Source organism: Temnothorax nylanderi, unplaced genomic scaffold, assembly GCF_030848795.1.
Source record: "Temnothorax nylanderi isolate EJ_2023f unplaced genomic scaffold, tnyl_v1.0 TNYL_tig0010_pilon, whole genome shotgun sequence".
Lineage (NCBI taxonomy): Eukaryota > Metazoa > Arthropoda > Insecta > Hymenoptera > Formicidae > Temnothorax > Temnothorax nylanderi.
The window spans coordinates 558,571-585,351 of NW_027249072.1; the positions used below are offsets into that span (position 1 = coordinate 558,571).

General features: G+C 39.5%; 4 protein-coding genes across 21 annotated transcripts in view; 2 read left to right on the forward strand and 2 right to left on the reverse strand.

The window, feature by feature from the left end:
- The window catches only part of Cmpy (crimpy), a 251,726-nt gene extending 244,483 nt beyond the window's left edge, over window positions 1–7,243 (reverse strand). Inside the window, exons 1-3 of one of the 7 annotated variants that reach the window (XM_071726641.1) lie at window positions 6,805–7,243; window positions 6,008–6,195; window positions 4,889–5,529 (exon numbers count right to left, since the gene is read on the reverse strand). In XM_071726641.1, coding sequence (XP_071582742.1) covers window positions 4,889–5,034 — 146 coding nt within the window. In that variant the 5' untranslated portion in view covers window positions 5,035–5,529; window positions 6,008–6,195; window positions 6,805–7,243. Of the gene's footprint in view, window positions 1–4,888; window positions 5,530–6,007 lie in introns of all 7 variants that reach the window. The other 6 variants (XM_071726644.1, XM_071726643.1, XM_071726642.1 and 3 more) reach the window with 6 other exon arrangements.
- A 2,521-nt stretch (window positions 7,244–9,764) lies between these two features.
- Nup188 (nuclear pore complex protein Nup188) lies at window positions 9,765–16,944 on the forward strand. Its single transcript, XM_071726649.1, has 6 exons — window positions 9,765–10,252; window positions 10,466–10,682; window positions 10,776–11,243; window positions 11,322–11,446; window positions 11,542–12,070; window positions 12,167–16,944. The coding sequence occupies exons 1-6, from the start codon at window positions 10,224–10,226 to the stop codon at window positions 16,583–16,585; spliced, it is 5,787 nt and encodes a 1,928-aa protein (XP_071582750.1). The 5' UTR covers window positions 9,765–10,223; the 3' UTR covers window positions 16,586–16,944.
- Window positions 16,945–16,958: 14 nt separating this feature from the next.
- Window positions 16,959–21,848, reverse strand: LOC139787520 (mesoderm induction early response protein 1). 7 transcript variants are annotated; one of them, XM_071726651.1, is made up of 5 exons: window positions 21,106–21,848; window positions 20,490–20,625; window positions 19,165–20,229; window positions 18,679–18,806; window positions 16,959–18,471 (listed from the first exon to the last, which is right to left on the reverse strand). In XM_071726651.1, the coding sequence occupies exons 1-5, from the start codon at window positions 21,414–21,416 to the stop codon at window positions 17,832–17,834; spliced, it is 2,280 nt and encodes a 759-aa protein (XP_071582752.1). In that variant the 5' UTR covers window positions 21,417–21,848; the 3' UTR covers window positions 16,959–17,831. The 7 variants fall into 7 exon arrangements, with proteins under 7 accessions (XP_071582752.1, XP_071582751.1, XP_071582755.1 ...); XM_071726650.1 differs by having other exon boundaries at window positions 16,959–18,474; XM_071726654.1 differs by having other exon boundaries at window positions 16,959–18,474; window positions 21,059–21,248.
- A 793-nt stretch (window positions 21,849–22,641) lies between these two features.
- Pasi2 (Protein pasi2) lies at window positions 22,642–25,056 on the forward strand. Of its 6 annotated transcripts, none has more exons than XM_071726673.1 (6): window positions 22,642–22,783; window positions 23,054–23,144; window positions 23,223–23,432; window positions 23,504–23,633; window positions 23,755–24,086; window positions 24,177–25,056. In XM_071726673.1, exons 3-6 carry the CDS (start codon window positions 23,232–23,234, stop codon window positions 24,276–24,278), a joined length of 765 nt encoding a protein of 254 aa, XP_071582774.1. In that variant the 5' UTR covers window positions 22,642–22,783; window positions 23,054–23,144; window positions 23,223–23,231; the 3' UTR covers window positions 24,279–25,056. The 6 variants fall into 6 exon arrangements, with proteins under 6 accessions (XP_071582774.1, XP_071582773.1, XP_071582779.1 ...); XM_071726672.1 differs by having other exon boundaries at window positions 23,226–23,432; XM_071726678.1 differs by having other exon boundaries at window positions 22,648–22,783; window positions 23,057–23,144.
- The last annotated feature ends 1,725 nt before the right edge of the window (window positions 25,057–26,781 follow it).

Genomic DNA, 26,781 nt, shown 5'->3' on the forward strand with positions numbered 1-26,781 from the left:
AGATTTACGATCCGACGTGTAAATTCACGTGCAGGTGCGATGACATTTGCATTTTTATTTTGAAGAAACTTGTCTTGAATCAAGATGTAAGAAATTGAGAAGCTTCTACGTATTATGCAAGTGCATATCACTTTCGCGCGCGGCACGCTCAGCAGCACATAGCATAGTCTTACAAAGTTCTGAGGGAAAAAAGAATGGGAGGAATTTTAAGGCGCAGCCTGCGGCGCACCGCACGGAAAATAATCTCGCGGAAAATTGTCAACTGCAACCAGGAATTTTATTACGCCGTCTCAGCAGCGGTAGTGAAGACGAGGGTGTCTTCTCCTCCATCTATGTTCCTTGCCGCTTCCCGTGAAACAATCTACTTCTACTATACATATAGCTTTCAGTCCTGCACATTCTTATAAGAAAGAACGCAAGAACATAGCTCATAGGGAAGAAGGTAACATATAACGAAGACTAAAAATTGATATACGATGAAATGCAAGCATACATTGTTAACTTTAAATAATTAGCGATGTTGTAATTGTATTAATGCCATCATACCTGCACAATTATTGCAAAATTATTAAATTTTAGATTTTCAAGCTATCTCTACGTATCCATATTTTTCTATTTCTATACATTTTGCTTTAAAAGTGATTTAAACAATGTCAGAAAATATAGCGTTTTTGTTATGTTTAAAAGTGCGCCACAAATATGTCTCACATTACTTGCTGTAATTAATATGTAATCACTTTTAGAATGATCAAAATAATCCTGAAAAGAGAATAATGAACCCTGTATAGTTAATGCACTGATATATATTTTTACGCGGCAAAGAAATATAAATTATTCCGTTTGGCAATTGCTAATGCCCTAATGCGCCCTAACTGCTATGGCCAACAATAGCGTTGCATGCTAAATATTCTCTGATACCTAGATTCCCAATACGCCGCTGAACATGGAGTTTCAATCCGAGTTCCTTTTGTGTACCATCATTATTCCATGGAAGAATTTGTAACCGTATGTTTGCCTATTTTTATCGAGCATGAGTTTCAAATCCAATCGCATTGGCTGATAAGAAAACACAGTTACCTTTACAATAGTCGCGGAAACAAATGCGAGCCTGTGAAATATCACAAAATATACGTCAGCTTTTTTGACAACTAAAAAATTCTTCCTTTCGAATTAAAGAGATGAAAAGCGAAAACACTTTTACTTATCATGAATTTGAAATCCAATCACAGTATCTGATTTAAAAAACAAGGATTGTTCGAATGTAACCAAAAATAAATAACCACGCTCGGAATAACTTCAATGAGACGATGTAGCTCTTCACAAAATAGACTTTGTAAAATGCATCAAAAAGAAATCGTTATATTTGAAAAATATTGTATTATTCGATTTACTTAGGTTCAAAAATGCGATCGGTTTTTCCTGTATGATGGGAGAGTGAAAATATCTACAGCAATATGTAACGATCTGTGACTGTGACTTTTTTCAATACGAAACGATGAGGTTGCATTCGAGATCTGCGAATACCTGATTCGCGATACCCGATCGTTGAACCGGGAGAAGTCGTAATCGAGACAACGGTACGAGATTCAGATTCCAAACAATTTGAGACCGATGTTTAATGTCATACCGTTTGGATGTTTACGAGAAACAGGAGAAATTTCATCGAAATACATTACGCGCGGACAGCTCTATCGTACGTATGGTAGTTACATTCGTGAAATTATACGTATCTCCTCCCGTATCGTAGTACTGAGACATCGCGTACAAATGAAATAATGTTAGAGTATACATTTTTTACGGACGTATGGCGCACGTAAAAAAAATAACGTATAATACCGACACTGGTCTTTAAATAACAATTCACCAGCATGTCACCGATATGACCCGCGGTACTATGCCTGTTGCCCGTGTCGATACGTCTCGACTCTCGGGAAATTTGCATAAAACGATACTCTTGCCGTAGGTAGAATTCGACGCATAAAACTTTCCTCTTTTCGAACTACCTCGTCGTCATTGAGACCACTCGGCTATCTTTCGGTATCGCATCGAACGTTCCAATGGCTGTCGTCGCCATCGTCGTAACGGTCTCTCGCCTATCCTTCTAAATCGCCGAGACTCTCGTAAGAACTTCCAGAAATTCCACAGCGCAATAAACGTTAGGTACACCTATTGAATTCGCAAAGGTCCTTCGGGAAAGATGGTATAACTGTCCAAGACCACTCTGAAAAATTCTTTCTCTATTTCTGCGCACGCGTGTGCTTCGCTTCCTTTGAAATTCAATTCCGGCGTTCTCGAATCAGCATATTGTACGTATCGACGCGCGCGACTGTATTATCGTGCACATGCTGAAATATCAAGGAAATACGCAGAGTGAAATAAGATCAGGGTACGGAAGGTGGTTGAGAAGCAAAATGCTTTGTGGATAAGCTTTTGAATTGCGTAAGAAAGATTTACCGAGATCCTGTATGAATTTCGTAAAGAATCCGTCTTTGCGATCCAAGTATCGTAAAGTATACGAGTAAAACGTTTCATAAAGACGTTAAGGATTTACCAATGATATGAATATCCACCTATATTCTCTCCAGCGAAATTCATATTCGCATCTCTTATTCGAAGATTTAATCTAACGCATAAATCACAGCTCGATCTCAATCCACAGTTCTCGATCCGGCGCGATTCTTATTCGATTCTCGCGCAAGCATCAATCTTTGTCTCGCACTTGAAAAGCAATTACGTTGAAATTGTTCATCTTACGAGTAACTTTCTCGATCGTAAAGAGCCAGAAGAAAAAAGGAAGAGGAGAAATCTCAATCTCAACCGCACATTTCTAACGCTTCGAGTAGCTGTGAGAAAAGCTGCGGTTTGAAAAGCCGTCTTATCCGCCCTCTACTCGTGAATATAGAATAGATGAAAGGCTTTCTAATTGCGTATTGTGTAATGTACCTGGCTAAAGTGGCTGAAATTGCTGTGAGTCATCCAACTTGTCTCGCAAGCATATATCTAATAGAGATATCTAATCAAGATTGACCTACATGTGGATATCTTTGTATAAAGATATTATCGCTTTTACGATACGAATCCTTTGCAGCGTTAAAGCTTTGGTACACGTAAGTTAAGTATTCAAAAGAATGTAATCTCTCCGAGTGTGTATATACGGCACACGTACGATATTCATTCTCGTATACAATTATTACAAAGAGAAAAATCTAGTTCACACATGCGTTGCTCTCGTAGCATCCTTCAACATTATTTCGCGCAGCAAATGAGTTAATCTTGCGAACTCTCGCGTTAGTCGCAGACTGTTTTTTTTCCGCTTGTCCTATATGTATAAATACTTGCTCTAGACCACCCACGCATTGACACGCGTATCAATCTGATTTTGTAGTGCGTCGTTATCGCAGACTTACATGAACCTGCCATCGATCGTGCTTCATACGCGCTCGTGCAAAATGGAATTTATCTTGGTACTTTCCTCGCAAATATTTGTTAAAGGGGATGTGTAACCTGTATATTCGCTCTTATACCAAAAAGGCAGTAATACACGCAAGATTGTGGTTTGCAACACGTTTTATCACGCAAAATGATTGTATATTGCGATACGTTGTATTTTATTTATACTTGCATTAAATAATGCGGGTTTTATTTTACTAATAATTGATGGTAGCATTATTTCGTCGCAAACGCGAATATAATTCACCGAATAAATGTAAATTACGACAAAGTAAAGCTTTAGCGTGCAATGATAATTATAATAGTATAATGTTAATATAAGTTATTTTCTCAAATTGCAGAATTTTTCAAAACTCTTATATAGTAGGTACTTATTAACTTCATTATACATTATTCTTAACGTTCCCCATATTTACTAGCTCAGACCTGTTCTGCATCAGGTTGTTTGTAGGGGCCATAAAATACAAGCGCCGCGCCGAGCGCGCACCTAAAACTCAGGTGCATACCCCACCTCCGCGCGTTCGAATATATATGGTGTATAATACCCGGTGTGTATGTACATACAATGGCGTAACAATGCTCTGTGTGCGTGGGTGGGTGAAAATAGACCCAAGGGCATGGATCTCGCGTGTCGGCCACATGGATATCGAACACGTCGATGATAAACGCTCTCGTATAACATTTCGAGGCTGCGCCATCCTTAGCGCATGCGAGCCTTCCTTGATCCGTGCGGTTTAATTACCTTTATAGGTAACACCATTCTCGCTGTTCTCCACAAATGAGTTGCTAACGCGAAAACGCAATTCGCGTATGAGGAGCGGAAACAAAGGTGGATGAACGACAAAGGACGGCGTTTTCTCGCTGCCTGGAGAAAAAAAAGACGCAGGTAGCGGGCCTTATTGTAGCGCGCGTTTTAATTGCTCGCTGTACTCGGAACTAATTACAACGCGTAGTAGAACACAATTGTTACAACGGAACACAAAGAGTCCGACTCTAGAGAGTTTCAAATTGAAAATTATGCTTTTGCGCAGTATAGCATCTTTACAGTTGAGAAGACATAATAGCAATTAGTATGCAAATATCGTATGTGACGTGCCGAGAATATAATGCATTTACATAATAAAATCCTCCATATTTTTTTCTCCTTTTCTATTATCGAAGTTTATTAAAATACCTTCCATGACACAAATTTCCCACGTTCCGTTTTTCCGTATATTGCGAATAGTTGAACCTTCTGTATACAATCACCCGACAGAAAAAAAAATCAAGTAAAAATAATAAACCTGATATCTCGAGAGTAAAGTCTTCCTAACCGAGGGGATAGGAAATGCGCAAACAGCCACATTCCAACTCGTTGGTATTCCGGTATCGAGGCAAAGCTCCGCCGCTTTGGAGATCTCTCTGAGCGCGGTAAGGGTAAACGTCGCGCGTCGCCTACCTGCAGGGGTCCCAGGTGAGGCCTCCGGGACAGTCCTCGTTGGTGAGAACGTCGCACTCCAGCGGCGAGCACACACACGAGAGAGCCCTCGCCACCGCGAGCGACAGTACAACAATCCCGCCTAAGAGGAGCAACGGGGCCCTCATTTTGCTCTCGTCCCTCTCGATCTCGACGGCCGCCCCGTCGTCGATTCTCCTGATGTCCTCTCTATTCTCCTATCTTGTATCTCCCCGACACCAATTACGAAACGAACACGAGGATGTCCATTGCGCTTAGTTCATCCCGAAACGTTTCACGGCACGACGCGTTCGATCCTCGCGATTTGTCACACGCGCACGATCACGGGTCCTCTTTCTTTCTCTCTCTGTATATATATATATATATATGATAAAGAGTTGTTCATCAGGAGAGAAGAGCAGTCACGAGATGTGATGCCTGCTGAATAATGTCCGGGGAACGTAAAGAAAAATGCGTCGATCTACATTTTACCGCTCACAGTTCTCTGGAATACCGCGTTCACCCATTTTATCGAGCAAAATGACGTCCAGATGAAAAGAATAACGTGATATTTCGCATACGTGGTATTACGATAATACCGATATCTCGCCGAAAATCTCCGCTAATGATAAGGATTCAGGATTCTAGGAAGATTAATTGTAAACGAGAGATAGAAATAATAAAACATTTTTGAGGAAATTTTTGAGGTATCGGGAATTTTGCAGCAAATTGCTTAACAGTATCACATTAGACAAAGGATATTTATTCGGAATTGCATATCTCTTGTTTCAAAGACAAACATTTTACGATAACGTTTGGAAACTGAATCGAAGGAAAAATAAAACATTCGAATACACACATGCGTTCGCTTCAAAAGTGTAAAGTAAATAAAAATTAAATAATTAAATCTCCTAATTGTTAAAATCTGGACAGGGTTTCTGCCCTAAATACTAATAAAATCGGATATTTCCCAGATAATTTTTCCTTCTCACAGCTTGACAAGAACTTTGTTGAATCTTATATGAATGAAATGTATGGAAATAAGTATATCTGGTATTAATAAAGAATCGTTTTCAACTCAGATACATTAATGACATTAATATCCAGTAAAAAATACATTACATATTCGGACAAATTATTGCAGATATTCTTGATTATACATGGCGCAACTTCGATATAGGAAATAAAATTACTCTTATATTTCAAAAGATACACAACTGCATCAGACTATTTTCGATGACGAAAATGACGGAAACGATCCGATCTATACCAATTTCTGGACAGAGAATAGTTCGCTCAAGGACTGCATACTGTAATAGAAACTGCATATATCAATCCTGAACAGAGAATAGTTTATTCGCGATTGCACACCGTGAAAGCACACTATTAAGTGAGACCCATCAAAAGGTTGTCGAGCACCGACAACCGAACTTGCGGCGGATTCAAATTACACAGGCACATGCATCCTAGCTCGGAGAGGCGCCGAATATCCGCATTGCCGTGTACAGCCGCGTTGTGGTAGCATCACTGTGATAAAAGCTTGAAAATATTGACACTTTCAGCCTAAATTACATAAATGCGCACAGAGAACGCAAACCTCTCGCGTGTCTCTCGACAAAATGTCGACTATAAAAGAAAAGACATCAGAAAATCTTCCCTTCCGATTAAGGATTCAAGAAAGTGAATTAGCAACAAGTGCGAGGGATGGAGATATCATAAAGCTATACGTCAAAAGAAATTCGTTGTCCCGTTAGACCCCGGTCAAAAATTCCTTTGAGCACTTTCGAGAATCGAATCCGAATCGTCAGAGTAACATCCGCTCGTTCGTCGCGCATGGAGCAGACTCGCGTCAAATCGCTGACACGTAAACACGAGTCGCGAACAAGATCTACTGCACTTATAAAGAGACAGCGTATCACCTGTTACAGAATTGCATTATAGATCGAACGCTCGTACAACCAACATATTGTCGGTTACCCGACGAGTCGTTAGTTGGAGCGAATTTGTGTCCAATATATGCGGTTAAAAACGGCACAAGATCGGGACGATCGGGGCACGTTGGCGTGTAATTTAACCGAGCGATGTCAAGGGAAAGGAAAAAGGATAAAAGTTATCGCCGGCATCGAAGAGCGGAAGGACCGAAGCGTTCGATCGATCTGCGGAAACTTTCGCTTCGACGGCTTGCATAGTAATCGCGACGCGATCTTCTGCCTCGCTTCCCTCCCTCGTCACGCACGTCGTGCCGACATCGTGCACACGGTATCGCCCGATAAGAGGGAATCGAATCACTCGGCAGGGAAAGCTACGAATAAGAGTGCGCGAAGCGTTCCGCGTTCAAGACGAACGTGCACTGGCCGCGGCGACGAACAGCGTCTCCGTCCTCCGTCCTCCGAAGCGGCGCGGGCGCCCGGCGCCCGGCGTCGCGACGCGCGACCCGCGTCGGCGCCCTGACACGCGACCACTGCCGCCTCTTACCCGCGGGTGAACTCTCCCCCGTTCGCCAATTCGCGTATTCAGTTTATGATTTTTAATTGACGGCGCTGTAAAGAGTTAATTAACGCAACGCTGCGCGGAGATTTATTTGCCGTTACGCTATACCCGATATCGTCCGTTATATTAACTCGGAACAGTGCAACAATAGCGCGATAACTAATAGCAATCGCGAAATCACCAACCGCTTTATATAAATATTAATAGTTTTTTTAACGATGCATGTACGTTTTATTGCCAAGAATCACATGTCATAACAATTTAAATAATAGAGCATCAAAGTTGTAAATCTGAAAATTGCAGTCTACTACAATATTTGTTGTATACAATTTGTTCAACGTGCACTGATTATATAAGTTGAAAACTGTCTGAAGTAAAATATATATACATATAAACATTTACATTATTACGATAATGCACTGCAATGGTATAAATAACAACAATAACAATAAGAATAATACAATTACATATGTATATTGTTAGCAGCCATTACGTGAACATTACACGTAAACCAGCGATTGTCACCCAAGAAAAGGAGGAAGCAAAACTCGGTGTACTTACATTAAGCGTCACCCAGCATCACTCCGTGGCAATATCCCGTGGACAAGACCGGCCGTCAACGTTCTTCTGGCCGAGTCGCGGATCCTAAGTGTGATAAATGTCCGCGACTGAGCTCGGTAGCAGTAGCGTTCGCCCTCTTCACCTGGCGCTCTCGCGAACGATTTTTCTCCGGCACGTGTTATGCGCCGTAACTCGCTCCTTATTCCTTAATGCCTGCAAGATAGAGTGACTATTGATCATCGAGAGACCATCTTCAAAATAACCGTACGGACCGTATCGAGCGCGTGACACGAAACAAAATTCCGACCGCTAATTAGCGATATCGAGTGTACCCTCAATCGCTATTTATTTGATCCGCGCGAATTTCATTGTGAAATTTATTCCTGAATCTAATATCCGGGTTCGTTAACTCTCCAGCGGAGAGAAAACTAATTTCAAGATGGCCGGAGTGTTTATCGTTAAAATATAATGCCAAGAAGTAGGACGCTCCACGACTATTAATCTTACCAGCGAATTACGCAAAAGAAGCAATTTCCTTCTAATTTGAACTGATTTTGAAAGCGTGAAAAAATATCTGTAATTTCGTCGCTTTGATAGCGTATCTTAACCGATAATCCAAGAGGTTTTTTTAACGATATACAATATAATATACAATGTTATATAGATATATGTATAATATGATATATATGTATAAGTAATAGAAAATGCAGCGATTCGTAAAAAAATATACGTTGCCGCTCAGTCACTCGAACGTCATGTTATTTCGTGAAGTAGGTAATGCAAAACGGAATTCTCAAGCAGGCAAGAATAATCGCTCTCACGAAGTTTCGTGTTGCCCGAAATGATATATACAGCATGTTTCTCCACTGCCGAGTTCCATTCCCGCGTATCTTGAAGAATATTAATGGCGGAGGAAGCACAACGCCGCGGAAGAAAAAGTGCTCTATCAAGATAAAGGCTAATTCGCTCGTAATATCCTTCAAATCTTTATTCTTATCCCCCGAGTAACTTCCTCCGCCCGTAATGCAAAGCTCCTTCGAGCCATCATACCACTTCGCTCGAATTAAGCGATATATACGTGATGTTCGCGGATATATCAAGCATGGACAGTTCGCTATTTAAACAACGTTAATAATGCATAATTAATCGTAATTTCCAGTATCGCTCATTATTCCACGGGACGATTAATATCGCAGAATCGTATAGTTTTAGCGCATTTCGTCGACAATTTTCGCAATTTACTCCGAGAGCTCCGAGACAACATGGCGAGGTCAAAAACGCGAAACGCTCCCGAATATTTATGAATATTTATGCCTCATACCGATTACACTCGCTCGTCGTGTTAACGGTAGACCGGAATTGGTCGAGTACAAGTAAATTACTCGAGTAATAGATAACGCAATTGCGGATGACAAAACTGGACTTACCTCGTTAGACAAATAGATCAATTAATCAGCTCACGATCACGATCATCACGGATACGACTTTCACTACCTTCTGTTGCGGCGCGAATGGACTGAATTCAAATTTCGGAAAAACTTGCAGTGTGGAAGATCTGTTTGGTGGCGACATCTTTGCGCGAAGTATCGCGTTATTTCGTTCTTGCCTGATTCATATTGCTCCAAAGATCGATTCTCAGTCGGTATATCATATGAAAAATTGCAAAATATAGCAAGCTTTCTAATTAACTAATTAACGCCATACAGGAGAACATTTTATTAAAGCGACTGTCGCAAGCAGTTTTGCTAGTTCGCTTTTTTCGTGCATACGTTGATACGTGAAACAAAGCGACACGATGTTGTAGCAATGCCGTTTTTTTTCCACACATACGGCATTTCGGTTAAAGTCATTCTATAAATAAGCAACTTTAATATAAATTTAAATAATTAGAAAAAAACGGACTAGACCTTTTCGTAAATTAGAAAAAAAAACACATTTTATTCATTTTCGGTCCATTTTAGAAACATATAAACGCAGAGTGCTTAGAACATCCCTCAACTTTCGTATTTTATTACTTCCTCGAATTGTTTTCAACGCGCATGTGCAAAATAAAACGGCACCGCTCACAGTCACATGTGTTTACATGTGTTTAACGCGGTGCCGCGGTGAATATCGCCCGCCAACATCAGAATTGAGGTTATGTAAGACACCGTAATGTTTATGTGCGTTGAAGCAATTAAGATTGTAAAATAAGAAATATTTTCTTACAACCATACGTAACTTTATTTGTTCGCTTGTGCAAAGAGTAGGAATTTTTTGACACGAATACGGTGATAAAACTTTCACTATGGAAGTAGCTCCAATGGGCAACTTGCCGTAAGTATACACATATGTATATTATTTTTATATCTCACATGTTTTTATTTGATCGAAATGGGATATCTTATTTTGGAAGGAATAAAAATGTCTATCAATTTTATATCAATATTTTGCTAATATCGTTTTTCTTGCACGATCGTAAATGGTCTTATTGATCTGCCTATTGGGACTATATAAAAGAAATAATAATTAAGTAATAATAATTTACAGTTGCAGCAAGGATTTGTGGTCTATCATATCTGGTACGACATGTTGTTGCGCTAAAGAAACTGTCGAAGAAGAAATAAAGAATGCCACTGTCTTACTTAAAGAAGGGCTTCAGTTTTTTAAGCCGTATACAGATGTATCATTGCAAAGCATTTCTAAAAGAGATCCACCCCCTCTACAGCAAATGTACGATTTGATTAGTAAACTTGCTCCACTCCTTGTAAGTATATTGTTTTACATTTGCAAATTGTTTTATAAGATATTTATTGCAACTTAATATTAACATCTGTATAATGTTTTTAATTTTTGCAAGAATTTGGATGCCACAATTACCTGGGATCTAGTGTGTAATTTTGTGTCCTACGAATACAGAAATTGCGCAGAGACCTTTGCGTCGCAGCTCTCTGATCTTACGTCTATAAGAGCATTAATCGATGATATTTGGAATTTTTATTACTCCGAGAGAGTGACCTTGATAAAATGCCTTAAACTTATGATTGAGTATAAAGATAACGAAAGACATCCTCATCACAAAGAATTTGTAAACTTTTTTAATGAGATTCTGATGGGAAACTTACTTGAATCTATACGAAAACAAATAGAAGCGTTGAAGTTTGTGAATCCTCCTACACGGTCGCAGTTCTGCACAGAAGATCATTTACATCGATTATATAATAGTACTTTAATTGAAATGCGCGAGCTGCTTCATATATTGACTGTGATTGTACATGATATACATATTCCTAGTTACGAATTTGCCAAGTTTTATGGTAGTATTGGGGTAAGATTCATACTTAAAAGTCTTTTATATTCTAAGAACTTAGTTGGAAATTTTGCTCAAATAGCGAACATTTTTTAGGGTGAACCTAGACGATTAGTCAGTACAAAAAGCCATGAAGACAAGGAAGCTGTCACTAAAAAGGTTGAAGAAATACAGTACAGTCAAATAGCATTATTACTTGTAACACTGGATATAGATAAGCAGTAAGTTTATACAGTTACTTTGCATAATTAAAATTTGTATTGTAATAATTTCATTTGTACACGCGTTTAATTATGTCATTGTGTCTCTTTTTTAGTACTGGCATAGAAGACTGGATAAACGGTGTCAGAAGCAATATGCAAGAGATCTTTGAGCACAAATGTGTTCGTGAAAGTTCACCACAAGATGGACCGTTACTTCTGTCATGGATGCTAGCAAATTATTCGATTGATCCGGACAACTTAGACATGTTGAATCGTTTCAGACCATTTGGCATCAAAGCCATACAACTTGACGTATTCCAGTATCTGCAAGATATGATAAATTGCGAAATGTTTCAAGAAGAGACCCATTATGCCGAAGTTGTGCGAAGCAGCGTTTATAATCTCCTCTCTTTAGTGTGTGTCTTTGTCGATGAAGATCGATTAAGTGCTTTAAATGGTATTTTTGATGCCTTGGCTACCATAGTCAAGTTTCCAGAATGCGCAGCTAGATTCTGGGATGAACCATGTGATAGCATACGGTCGATTTACAAAGTTGCCAAAGAATTATATCCTTACAAATTCGAACCGTTAACCAATATAGCTATTGGTCTGGCATCCACAACAATTACGAGTGCCAAAAAGGTAACATATGAATTTTATATATATATATTTATATCGAATTTGTTAAATATTTAATATTTATTATGTGTTACATAAAATCAATTATTCTTTATTTAGATCGCGTCGGAGTTGGATAATCTACAAACAGTGACTATAGAAGTTCCTCGTCGAAGAGATCATAGTAAGCCGTTACGGCCATACGAAGCAGATTGTATAATTCAAAAGAACTCGTTTACTATAACAAACAACTGCGTACGCGAGAACATTACCGTGTTGTCCAACGAGAAGGAAGTAGTTTTGTTTCGTACAGAGGCAAGTTATTGGAATGCTTTGCATCATAAAATAGAACAATTATTTTCTCAAGCGAGTGGCGGAATTGCAAATATCAGCGCGGTGAAGACTGATTTACCAGAAAATGTTTGTCAAGGTCTGAAATTGGTCGAAGCGTTATTGGCTAAAAATATTGATATACCATCGAGCATGGTTATTCCCACAGAATTAAGTTTCGAAATTATTAATCGGTTCTCATATCCAACACTGCCACCGAACTTGTACAGAATCGTTGCCGTCTGCATCAGCATTTCATCAAAATTGGTTTTGAGATATCCCGAAGACATTCTCTCGCGAATGCGATCTGGTATTTATCCAAAATTTAATAATTGGTATCAAAAGCCGTTAGACTTTGCGGAAGCGATTTCCTTTGATAGTGGCCTTATCGCGTCGTGGCTCTCAGGTATAGAAACCATCGAACATACGTATCCCATTCTACGCGCGTTTCTAGACACATTGTACAATTATCTAATTGCCAAGCATAGTAGAGAAGCCATGTACACCATTGAAATACCAGGCATGGTATTTCTGCTACAAGCTGTATTACCTAAGCTGGACTCCTGGTATTTTGAATCAAACGCAGAAAGAATCGACTTGTGGCTGAAGAGTATGTTTTGCATCCATCGAGCTCTGGACTCAACTTTACCTAAAAACGATATTCGCAACGAGTTGCAACTTGTCGTAGTATACAGTTTGCTCTACTTAGAACCGCGTCATGCGCTGCTAAAATTACTTCGGACGGGCGAGCGTACATTGCACAATAAAATGATCACGGAGACAAATTGGATCAATGGAAAAGGATTCAAGACTATCAAGAGTGTAGAACTAGCTCTGTCGATAGTCAATCGGCTGTTAATGTTTAGAAAATCTCTAAATCTAGAATTGAGCGACAGGTCGCCCCTTGAAATTGCTTTGTATTCCTCTCCGAGAGTACCCAATGGACTTCTTATAGTACCAACCATTGTTAATTACCTGTATGTTTGGTTTAGCCCTTCGTTGCAAAAAATGGCTGTAAGATTATTAAAAAAATTCGCGGAGGAATTCTCCATGTCTTTGCTCGTTTGCATGGGAATGGATGGAACATCTATACGAGAAACCTTCGCATTTCGATTAACTCTGCCGACGTGCGCGATTGAGGTCAAAGTCGCTATCTTGGAATTGGTTGCCGTGTGTCTGGAGAAACAACCTGGCTTAACGGAAGCTCTCTTCAACATCATGCATCAAGCAGAACGCAAGAGGATCTTTCCACGTTCAGCCGATGAATTTCTTACTGAGGGTTGCAGTCAATTCTTGGACTCATATTTAGAACGAATGTACAAGGAAGACGACATTGTGTGTGATAAATTGTACGACAGCACGATGACGGTATTGCGCGCCATGTGGTATCACAGAAATGAGATTCTTGTCAATTTTTTCCGGAAACGAGACAAGTTCTGGAGCCACCTATTCGCGCCGCTTTTTAAAACTTTAGTGGCGGATGCAAAGGGTTATTCTCAATTGCTAGATGTAATTACATTAGAATTGTACAAAAGCCCATTGTTAGAGAATAATTTCTCGAAAAGTCTAAAGGAGCTGTTGGACAAGTCTAAGGATCATTGGAAAAAATTAGCTATGTATGTTCTGGATGTTCCTGCAAATGGCGATGGCGAGAATAAAGAACCGCGTACAAAGCAAGATAGACTGATAGAACCATTGTACGAAATTAATTTAGAGTCTTGGTATCACTTTATCGTTATGCTCACTGACGATCGAACGGCGAAAAATTACCCAATTAACGTAACACAAGCGCATCTTTTAACTCAGTTGGCCTTGGATTCTCTATTGGAGCGAGTGAAGGAACCCAATGATTCTAGCAGTGGCAAGATTCCGATGTTGCTGGCTTCCTTATCCCTGAGGTGCATCACTTCGTGGAAACAGATGTGCGTCGGTGACTCGAGGATTTTTAAAACCAGATTGTCGCAACTCACGCAAGAAATAGCGCAGACTTATCGCGGCTTTGGAAAAGCCCTACGACAGACAATGATCTCGTTGCTGCTTGGATGCGTGCAACTGGTCAAAAGTACTTTAGCCGAGGATTCGGCAACCCTGGAATATCTTTTAGCGCACTCTTGCACGATTGCTATTTGTGAACTAGAGGAATTGAAGGAAGCTGCTCTTCAATTGGAACACCGAAAACAGCGATTCTCTGTCGAGCTCAAGACTGATGAAAAAGGTACGCAAAAGAAGGCTGATTGTCACAGCGCAGAGACACTCCGCGGTATACGAGAAAGTCTACCAGCGACGTTAGCTATCAGCATGGTGACGCAATTGTTACGATCATACGTCGAACGAAATGCCAATTTCAAGCATCGTCTAAGAGCCAGTTGTGTGCAACTTCGTCAGATGATACCTGAACTAATGGTATGCGTCGGATGTACACTTCAAAAATACCCATATTTCAAGTTCAGCGCAGCGGCACTAAGCTTGTTGGGTGTTATATCACGTTCGCCATACTGTTCATATCCTATCAACGACAATGACGTCGCGAAACTCTGGTTCAACTTGATTCCACCAACAGACATCTCCAACAGTATGCTCGACTCGCTGTACGATGATTCGGCGAATGGTCAATGGCGTTGCCAGGATTGGTGGCCGTTGTACACCCTAGGCTTGGAATTTCTGATAGGTCTGGTCAGCAGCGAGACGCACATGATGTTTGTTAATCATATAGTTGTTTTCTTAAATTCTCACGAGCACCAATTAATGGTGGTATCCACGTTATTGAGGCACACTGCCGATCTACTGGCCGCTGATCTTATACAATCACTGGTCGCTCTTATACATGCTATAGCCACGCAAACATACGTTTGGAATTCAATTCAACCAAGCGTTCGCGAAACTCTTATCAAGTGCATGTATCTGGCGTACGACAGTACGGTAAACCTGTTGCTGAGGCCGCGAATACTCAAATTCATCATTGATGGTATCAGTGTGGAGAGTGCCGAAGAGCTCGAGTCCTGCGATAATCGGTTGCCTAGCGGCGAATTGAAACTACTGGTGAACAAACTGATCGTCATAAACACGACCTGCGCACTAAGCTTCGTCCACTTCTCGCCAAAATTGAATACCCTGGTAGATACGATATATACTCAGGATTACTGGTATACGCCGATGGCCGAAATGAACTTTGGGCCTCCGCAAATGAGCATGAGCTCCGGGCCACAACTCACTTATGGCACGATCATCAGCTCGACGCAACTGTTTACCCAGGCTCTTCACTCTCGCTCGCAACCCGTTGCTGTTTCGTTACCCGCATCTTCAACGCCGCAATCTGGACGTGAAGATAAAACGGATTCTGCGAAGAAGGAATGGGAACGCGCCGCGCCAGAAAATCTCCGGCGTATGCATACGAGTAAGGATTTACGACGAATCATTCACGCAGCCTCCGCTTCAACCTCCAGAACGTCATCCAACATTGGCGGAGAATTCCTAGGATACGTCAGTGGTCTAGATGTCACCGTGTCATTACTTAGCAGTCCTAGACTCTTGCGTCGACCCTACGATCCATTGATATGTGAAAATACCATTCTTTCGAGAGCAACCGCTTTGGCAACCGGTAGACACGTCACGAAGAGTAGCGGTAGTGGGGCTCCCGGCGCTCCGGGTAACAGTAGCCCAATCATAGCAAGAAATCACAGATTTAGCGATCCATGGTTTGAGTCTATGGATGAGAACAATACACGATTGGCATTAGAAATCAATCTTATCCTGATACTGTCACAGGCTCTGGAAGGAGTGAAAAGTCCCAGGCTTACTTTGCGAGATCGTCAGCTTATAGCACGGGAGACCGCTACCGAGCTAGGAGTCTTCTTCGATTTTCTCGAACACCGCGGTACTCCCGATATCTGGCAGGTGAAGGGTTCCCTGATAGACGCAGATACAAGAAGTTCTAGGACGATTCAGGATACGAGTGATCCGACGCAAACGAATTTACCAGCGAGACTCCAGAAGGATAGTACTATTGACAAAGCACCGGTGTGCTCACCCGACCACGAAATCTCTTCGATGGAGATGAACCAAACTGAAACACAAGAGAAAAGACTCGATGACAGTGTTCTCACTACTGGCGTTTTCAAAACGAATGTCAGCAGCGTGCAGTTCTTACCATTAATGGGGAAATTACTTAAGACAGTTGTCGAGTCGTTGGACTCGGCACAATTTCGATGAACAGTATTTTTTTTATTTAAAACGTCGTTCTCTTAATATATAATTCATCATTCTGAAATGGAAACTAGATCTGTGCATTCTAGAATGATGAATATAAATGATGAGTACATTAAGAGCTACGTTTTTATACATTAAAAGCTACCATCTTTTTTACATAATTGTAAGTAAATATTGTAATTTGACATAATTGAGCATGTATGATATAATTGAGCACTTGCGTGCATGTTATTTTGCGAAAGATAAAAAAATGTTTGCTAATGTTAATTGATAATAAACATAACATTCTTTCATGTATTATGTATTATAACTTATAATGAAACATTGATGAGGAATAAAAAGGCCAACAGGAATCTAAAGAATATAGTATTCAACGTTTCTAATTTAGCCTGTGCTTTTTTATATCAACACTATTTATAAATGATTAAATATAATATAATGTGTATCCAGTAAATTAGAAATATTTCGTGTTTCTTAAATAGTTTGCTAGGAAAACGTGAAAATACAAACTATATGGATTTTATACACAGCCAACTACTTAACGAGGGAAACGATTAGGATCGCTATTTACGCGCATCCTTTACATTAAAATAACGATGACCATGTTTCTATTGACTTTCATTTTAACTTTATCATTCCAACATTTATCAGATTCCACTTTGTCGTACTAAGAAATCATTACGCGAATATCCATACCATACTTTTTACAAATTTATTGCCGATTCGAGGACAAACGTGCCTTGGACAAATTGAATCATGATCAATTACATATTATGCAATACAATGATTTATCCATGAAAATTTACAGTGTATAATACTATTTCACTTATCTGTTGAATACTGGCGCTTTCCAACGAGTCTCTTTCAAAATGTGTCTTTCTGTTTGCATGGAATATCTGTATGTTCATAAACAGAGAGAAGAAAAATAGAGAAAGCTACAGTGACCCTCGCTCGTTTTTGCCGCGTTTATCTTCAATTTGTATCTTTAATCTTACATAGAACATATGCTCTAATCTTCCACGCAAAAGCGTGTCTCCCTCCGTTTTCCGCATCACTATACAACATCGCGCACTCGCGCTAAGGACGATTAATAATTATATTACGCGCGATACAGTATAAAAATATAATCCTTGATATTAACGAATATTATGCGTTACGACAATAGCGATGGTGCGAGTGCCGAGTTAGGCACACCGCGCAAGGACATCCGTCGCCTTTCAGGATGAACACCTGAAGGTCGGGTTAGACGCTAAGGGGGCAGATGAGGTAAAATGTTCTCGGGCGAGGGCGTGTCGTGAGAATCATTGCTTCTGGATGTTACTCGTTGATGGTAGTAGTTATTAGAGACAGCTGTGGCGGCAACGGTAGCAGCAGGAGCGGTGGAACTAGTGGTAACTGTATTCGTCGAGCCGAGAGCTGTGACCATTGCTGTAGACGTAGTGGCTGTAGTGGTATTTATCGTTATCGTTGTGATGACTGAAGAGGTAGGTTGACTTCGGGACACTATACCACCCCACGCTAGAGGGTTCACACAACCCGATTCGGACGAGGGACAGTCCGGATGACGAGTCGATGGCGAACAATACGTCGGTGTGGTCAAAGCACTGGAATTGCATATTGACGAGGACATGGTAGTCGCGGCTGACGTTACCAAGGGCGGTGGTGGTGGAGGTGGTGGAGGCGGCGGTGGTGTTGGGCCATTAACATCCGCCAATGGATCAACCGCGTTTCCATCCCAAGCATCCGCTGATTTGGACTCGTCGTTGTTGATCACGCTGGTGCTCGATCTTTGCCGCTTGGCATCACCATACAGCAAACAATGAACATTCGGCGAACTGCTGCGATCTCGCACTCCCTCTTGCTCCTCAAGGAATCGGTCCATATAGTCCCTGCTTGCGATTTAATGGTTCTGTCATTCACGCTTGCAATAAGTGTATTAACGAAAGCAGTTACATTGTAAAGTGTGTTAATTGGGTAATGTTATTATCGAATGTTAAGAATTTAATTTTTTCTAATAGGTTGCATATGGTATATTTCAAAAGTTTTCGTGTTTTAATGTAAAATTATTCATGAATTGCGATAGAGAAAATACTCACGTGATACCGGGGTGCAGAGCATATTTTTTCTTTTCTAATCGCGCTTTATACGTAAATATGTCATGCCGCTCCGTTTTCTTCCATAAGTAATAAAATTGTACTAACTCTCCGACCGATCTCGTTCTTACCTATGAAAAGAACAAAATTTCGCCATAAAATTTACTGAGTCACAATGCAACGATAACTTGTACAAATATATTAAATTAATTACATGATATAATTAAAGTTCTCGACTGTAAAAGAATTATTCTGCAATAGCGTTTTTATTGTACCGTACAATGGTAGCGCTTTATATACAGCTGTGAAAAAATTAAGCAATATTATTAACATTGCAGTTGTAGCTCTATATTTTTAATAAGTTAGAATCCCACTCAATTCTTAATATTTTTACTTCAATCTTTAATAATTTAAAGTTTAATTTTGTATGTGCGTGTGTGTGCGCGCGTGGGCGTGTATGTGTATAATGTATGTATATATAATACATACCTTATTTTTCTGTATAAGATGAAAATCCTTCCCGTAAGTGCGCAATCCATTTTCAAAGTTATGACATTCCTCTTCTGACCAAAGGCTCACCGCATCCGTAGGAGGAAGCACGTTCATTCGACGTCTTCGTAGTGCTTCTTCGAGATTGTAGCCACACTGCAGTAGAAGATACAAAGCCTGCTCGTCATCTCTAATATGTGAGCCGGCCGGCAACGAACCACCCTTTACCGCAGGAAGTTGCGCGCGTTCTAGAAACTCTTCCGTATCCTCCTCGGATATATGGCTGGGGTCCCATAACATTTTATCCTCATTTTCGTATGGCAACGCATCGTCGTAACGACACAAGCCTTCTGGTATCGCTGCTTGATAGTCAGTACCAACCATGATTGTTTTCTTCCATTCTTCCTCGTCTGGACTGTAGTCACAGTCGTCCTCTTCTTCCTCACTTTGCGGCCTTGAAACACTCCGTAACAATCTCGAACTGCCACCACCTATTCCCGCACTGACTATCCTATCTTCCGGACCATCGATTGCGCCACTGGCGCTACCTTCCTCGATAGTGCTATCGGTAGCACTGGCTCCCCCTAAATTAACTATACCATCGCACGCAACAGCATTAGCACCACTTCCCGTTGTAGGTGACGCTCTGGTTTTCTTTCCACTTCCGCTTCGAGTGCCCGTCATCAAGCAGTCCTCGGTTTCGACATCTTCATCGTCGTCCTCGTCGTCGTCGATTCTACGTTTCCTGCTGTCCCTGTTGCCTACTCCAATGCCGCTATTGCCTTTCGTCGCGGATCCCGACAACGGCGATGACTTATCCTTCCCCTTTACTAGCATTTCTGTGTAGAATTGTTTAAGGTCCGGTTCGTTACTGGTTACATCAGCCTCGTCGTCATCGTCGTCGTCATCAGCATCGTTGTCACCTTTGTCCGAGTAACGCTCCTCGGTCTCGGGATCGCCGCTTCCAGATGGCAGCAACATGTGATCGGAACTGTTTGAATTCTCCGTCGAGGGATCACCGTATCCGTACATGGCAAGAAGATCTTTCAGTGGCATATCACCTTCCTTGCTCAAAGAGACAGAAATAGATCATTATTACATCGAGCGTACTTTAGAGACTAAACATGGAATCTCACTACGAGAACGCACTTTGAGTCCAAAGTGTTGCGGAAACTTATCATAATTGTAATTATTTATGGGCTCGATTTTTTCATTTCTCAGGCTTGATCCTAGAATAGTCGGGATCAGAATTTTGTTACAAAGTGACAGATGCATATACATATGTGCAAAAGTGCCGATATATCAGATATATGACAGAAATATACCTTTTGCAAGTTGGACAACTCGTTGTGAGAATCCTCGCTACCTTCTAAGGCTTCTTCCTCGTCCAACGTTCGTTCGTCATCAAAATCATTTACCATCATTTCCGTTGCAGAACCCATATCATAATCCCGATCTGCCCTGTAAGGAACACATGCCGTTTTATAAGCGTTATCCTAACTTAACTTTTAGCGTATTAATATCCTAAATCTCCCTCGATACATGGATGCATGACAAGTTACGATTCCTACTTCCTAGTTAGTCGCTACGTAAGTGGATGCGCACTTACATGATTCTACAATCCCTATTCACCGAGATGAGAACATAACACACAAACGGTATATACACACACATCAATGCATAGACGCAGCACCGGAATGTATCACCACAATAGTACAACAACCACCGCTCCCCAGTAGTCTGCGATCTCTCCGGAGACACGGAGACAGAAGTCAGTGGTGGGTCTAAGTTAGCTTAGTTCGACTTCAATGTCCGAGACACAGGTGACAGGCGGGATAAAGACATAAGACAGGGTTTACATTCGGAGCGCCGCGCCGCGCCGCGGGGGTCTAACCTCAATCAGACGTGACACTCGTGTCACAGCGGTAGAGCGGTACTCACGACGACCACGACGTCACGACGTCACGACACCGGCGTCTCACAGACGTCACAGATGTCACAGTCTCGTCACAGCGGCAACTGACATTTCGCGAAACATCACAGGATACTCGGGGCAACGCGCGTCTCGTCGATGCCTTCTCGCTTAACGGACACTGTTTGTGAGTGACTTGAGTGAGACTGGTGAGACTACACGCGAGTCCTTCCCTTTCCCTTTCTTCCCGTCCTCGTTCACAGGCAGACAACAAACGTCCGTCGTCCGTGTGTCCGTGATCCGTCTCGACTCGCGGTCCGCGGACTCTGAAGTCGGACATGCGAAACGTCAGAGACACGTAAGGCACAACATTTCATCGAGCGGGAAGCGCGCGACTCGCAATCGCAACGTCGCGACGCGACGTACGCCACATGCGGAGTTCGCGAGTTTACAGGTGAATCAGGCGAATCAACCGAAAGACGCACACTCCATTATTTGTATTCGTCGCATTCGTTCCCCCCGAGCTCCGAGACTCCGAGACTCCGAGCTCCGAGCTTCGTGTGTTCGGAAAATGGACGCGACAGCCGAGAGGGCCGAGAGCGTCGTTACCCCTCGGTTACCCCTCGATTCTCGATTACCCCTCGCGACTCTCGATCTCGAGCACTCGCGAGTGCATCCGGATTCTCCCTCGCTCTCCCTCGCTCTCTCCCTCACTCCCACGAGAAAAGAGAAGACGAAGCGTCCGCGTCCGCGTGCGTAATTGCAGAACGCAACGTGATTGGTCCGCGAACGTAACAAATGACTAGATGGGGGCGTTTTGGGAAATAATGGAAATATCCGTGAACCTCGTGAATGACTAGATGAGTGTTTCGAGAGTTTCTTTGTCAACGTAACGAATGATTTTGATTAGATATAAATACCTGTATACTAGTCTCTTTTAACATGGATAAAAATATTAGTTTTTTGTAATTTTTGCTATTTAACACATGAGAAAAAAGATTAAGTCAAGAACAATAAATTATATATATCGCAATTAATTTATAATTAATACTTTATCTGTATTATTATTTTATTAACGTGAGTAAAATTAATAATTTTTTTATAATTGTTTAATATAGCGAAAAAATTAGATCAGGAATAGTATATATTATGCAATTAGAAATTTTGCTTTAAACAATTATCTGCAGTTAAATTAATCGTCGATTAAGTTGATTGGAATCTGCAGAGATACACCCTTTTCTATTTAGATTAATATAAATCTATTTATCGATATTATTAATCGATTTATTAATAATATATAGTAGATTTATTATAAATTCATTATTAGTGGTAATTAACTATTATAATAATAAGATAATTAAAACAGTAAATGTTTTATTTATAAATGTACCTCGTACATTGACGACTATCTGCTTATATTATATATTGTTATCACTTAATTATTTATCTCATGATAATTTTTATAATACATATATATGCTGCGTTCCAAAACTCATCCGAAAAAGATACTTCGACTTTCACTCCACCCAATTCTTTCGTTACGTTTATTTGACACCTTCCACTCTACCTGACATTTTAGCCATGCCCGAGGATCGTATAATTGCATACAAGCGTAGCAGCGTTTCGAATATTTGACAAGGCGTGTCCATTACATGAAAAATTAGTACGAAACGTTTGCGTACGCTTTCAAGTATGCGAGTGCGATAAGTGAGTTTATTTATCTGAATACGTGTATGTAATTAACTAGTGTCTTTAATATTGTAGCACAAAATTGTAAACCTGATAAAGATTTTCAGTATGAGTCATAATATACATTTGTTACTAAATTTATATCATTGTTGTCATTTTTTTTTCATTTGCTAATATGATTCAATTATTGAAACACTATAAATTTATACAAGAAAAACTGGAGCATTTTTGGCAAGATATAAAACCAACGCAACTCGCTATTCTGTTTATGTGATGTTTCTGTTTCAGAAGGAGTAAACACAGATACATATCATTAATCACATAACGTATTATAAGGAATTTGTGTAACTGATTACCTGTTCAACGTCTCCATAATCTCGTAAGTATAAATGGACTATTATCGAAGTCTTTTGTTTCATTTGATACTTGATTGATTGTGCTTGATTTTGTTTGCAAGTAGGTCAAGATGCATTATGGAAAGAAGTCTCCCAGCATGGGAACGCCGTCTGTGTATTCCCATGTAACCACCACTCGCAGCAGTGCAAATCTCAGATCATCGAGGTCCGCTCGCAGTGTAAAAATTCCTTGGTATCAAAAGCATAGAGTGACGCATGCTTTTATACTTGACATTCAAAGGGGTGCTATGTTCACCGCTATATTCTCATCGGTATGCGTTTAACGAAAGCAATCTTTGGGAATGCTTGTGGTTGAAGTAATATAGAATAAATATTCTTACAGTGCCTGGCCTTTTTCACGATATGTACAGCTATTTTTGATATCTACTGTCTCTCACAAGCTGCGCCTGGCTCCACACACTATGGATATTACATCATATCATATGAATTTGTCTATGTGGGCAGTCAACATGGTAAGCTCTTTTTTTAATTAAAAAAAAGACAGTTTTGTAAATAAGAACAAATTTTAAAAATTAATCAAGTCATAGAACTATATATTATTTGTCTTTTTCTTATTTTTGTTTCTTTTTTCAGTTCGAAATGCTCTAATCGTGTTTGCATTGTTCTCCATGTTGGGTGGAATAGTCGTCTTTGTGACTTCTTTAATGTTGATCACAGCTCTGCGGAAAGAACATGAAAAGAAAATGGTGCCATGGCTGTATAGTTTTGCCATTTTCACTCTTTTCCGACTATTTGCTTTTATATTCTTCAGCATTGTAAACGACATGATATTTGCCTACAATATCATGATGTGTCTTCTATGGATAGTATTTATCTGCATTTCTGCATATGGTTGGCTTATTGTATATTCTCTACATCTCGAATTAAGCGATCTAACAAGATTAGAAGATCTGGCTCATCTGCGGGTACGATATATTTACTTCATTATATTTTATACACCATAATTATAATACACATAGTTATAAACTATATAAATTTAAAACGTATTGTTTCAGATTGGTACAATGCAGTCTTTAAATGCATCAACGACACATTCTATTGCTGGTTCTCGACCTACAACGCCTCATAGCGCAGTATCAACTATGCCCGTTAATTAATACAGAGACATAGTTTTATATACAGTAGATAAAAAAGGTATTTATATATTTTTTTTAGATAATTTTTTACAAAGAAAAAAAAATATTGCTATTTCTCTTTTTTTTTTACAAAGAAAAAAACGCTTTCTATATACATACATATTTTCTATCTTAATACAAATTTATTCTGATAAAAATGTTTTGCAATATCTCTTTTTCGTATAAAATTATTATTATAAAATGATTTGTATAAATACCTTTTTTGTCAACTAAATGTTTGATACATATTTTCTCATCTAATATATATCGAAACAAAATGATTAAACTAATTCTTCAAGTTAAACAAAGTCACTGCCGGCTGTATATATAGATTAGTACGCACAAAGAATTTGTTAAAAAAGTTACATATAATTTTTGCAACTGCTTTTTAACAATTTTACAATGAACAGACTAATCGATATGATATGTAACAATACAAGTTTTATATATGTATTTTTATTTGACATTTGCTATGACATTCGCTAGATATGTTTGCGAACTTATTGCGATATAGTTCCGTCCATATATAAAAATTATAAAATGAATTAGATATTTAAGCATATATATCACAAGTATTTCTCTTATGATGTATATTAACGTATTCCGTCCACTTATACTATCTATAGAGCTTTCCTACGATATATTATCGTATCTTACTTATACTATCGTATAAAAGCTTTCCTACAATATTATCGAAATGTTTGTTATTGAAATTAATATTATACTTACATATTTGAAGAATATAATTATTATGCAACTATTTTTGTGACTAATTTCCAGGTGAACCAAAGAACAGAGATTAAGAGTAAAATAATACTTTATCTTTAATCATATCCAATAAAATCTGAAATTCATAATTTTATTCTAAAGATAAGTTAAAATTATTTTTATCGTATTTAAAGGATAAATATATGAAGGCACACAATTGTGACATCGATAAATACATAATTCATCTCAAGTTGGTTATCAGTTGAAATCTTGTGAAACCGAACGAATCAGATTCTGCTATCTTTATGTTAAGTTAATAAAAATTGTCAACTCATCTCACGCAATTTTTTAAGTGTTAGATAAAACTGATTGGAACATTAATTACGCGGAAATTGCATTTAAATATAGCCACTCATAATATTTCTACAAAATTTTGTGTTATTACTTTGAGATTATTTCTACAATAATTTATTTATATAACTGGTAACAGTTACACTTTTGCACTAGATACTAGATACATATGTCTCTCTCCAAGTATTTGAAGGTACAATATTCTCAGCACTAATCTTGTATGGCACTTTGTATAATCAATATCTGAAAAAAGTTCGTGACAGCAGAAATAGAGGAATGATGACAAGTAAAAAATGAACTTTGTGCACGCTGGCTAATACAAATTCAAGCATCGTAGTATTTAAAGAAATACCAATTGACGAGTGTCAGATGGAAATAGAAGTTTCATGAGTCGAAGGAATTGTTTGTGCATTATTAGTGGGTCTTATCGTTTCAGAGCTATGCCTCGACTTCAGAGATCTTTCACTCCCGGTAGCACGATCGTCCTCAGAATCCGTGTACGATTCCCGTTCCTCCCTGATAACTCGGCGTTCCCTCGAAGTGTTACTATCTCCTGTTACTATGTGGCCGACTAACAAGATCGCTCTACCCAGTAAAGTTAACAGGAACACGCCGATCATCGACAAAGCTTGCTGGATTATACCGAGTGCCCCGGTAGCGACATACATAGCGATGGCCAGACACATGGCGAGGGCCGCGTGACGATAATTATCGCCATTCGCTAACACCTGAATCGCGACGAAGGAAGTAAGTTTACGCGATATTTATTGTAACACAATCTGCTAAATTCACACGCGAGTTATATCGTTGTATGAATCCTTGCAATCTACCCCTATCTACCTCACTTGTTTCCTGTCCTCGCATTAGAAATACCGTGAAAATCGGTATCGCGTTTTCCTTAACGTTGTCGCAAAAAGTCCTCGCGATGTATTTTTCTAAGAATATCCGGGATTGAAATGTGAATAAATTTATTTTAAAAATCGGTAAAAAGTTAACAATTATTATGCTACGATAATAAAATTAATAATTACTTTAATATTTTTATATTCGAGCGACACGAATTCGTACGAAAAATTTTGAAATGACTAATGGATGATATAACGTTAATAAATCCTGCGAGATATTAAAAAGTCAAAGTACAAGACCGGCGATATTACGTATTACTGATCCAATCAACCGGATTGAATAAGCGGTTCTTGAATGAAAATATTTCATATACAACTTATTGCTACTGCTGTTATAAAGATATCGATTATGCATATCTAACATATACGTTTCTGAACGATTTAATTAACTAATTATTTGTATATAGCGACGAAATTGTAAGCGGGAAATATTTCAAATATAATGATTCACTTTATAGATATGTATGGTGTTCTTTACACACCTTGCGCAATAGATAAAACGAGTTTACGCCTCATAAGGA

Coding starts and splice junctions, on each gene's coding strand:
- LOC139787520 (XM_071726650.1), bottom strand. CDS start 21,416: ATGTCCGACTTCAGAGTCCGCGGACCGCGAGTCGAGACGGATCACGGA. Junction 20,626..21,105: donor GTCGTGACGTCGTGGTCGTC/GTGAGTACCGCT, acceptor TGTTCCTTACAG/GGCAGATCGGGATTATGATA. Junction 18,807..19,164: donor ATCTTATACAGAAAAATAAG/GTATGTATTATA, acceptor TTCTTTTCATAG/GTAAGAACGAGATCGGTCGG.
- Pasi2 (XM_071726673.1), top strand. CDS start 23,232: ATGCATTATGGAAAGAAGTCTCCCAGCATGGGAACGCCGTCTGTGTAT. Junction 23,433..23,503: donor TCACCGCTATATTCTCATCG/GTATGCGTTTAA, acceptor ATATTCTTACAG/TGCCTGGCCTTTTTCACGAT. Junction 23,634..23,754: donor CTATGTGGGCAGTCAACATG/GTAAGCTCTTTT, acceptor TTCTTTTTTCAG/TTCGAAATGCTCTAATCGTG.
- Nup188 (XM_071726649.1), top strand. CDS start 10,224: ATGGAAGTAGCTCCAATGGGCAACTTGCC. Junction 10,683..10,775: donor GTAAACTTGCTCCACTCCTT/GTAAGTATATTG, acceptor AATTTTTGCAAG/AATTTGGATGCCACAATTAC. Junction 11,244..11,321: donor AGTTTTATGGTAGTATTGGG/GTAAGATTCATA, acceptor AACATTTTTTAG/GGTGAACCTAGACGATTAGT.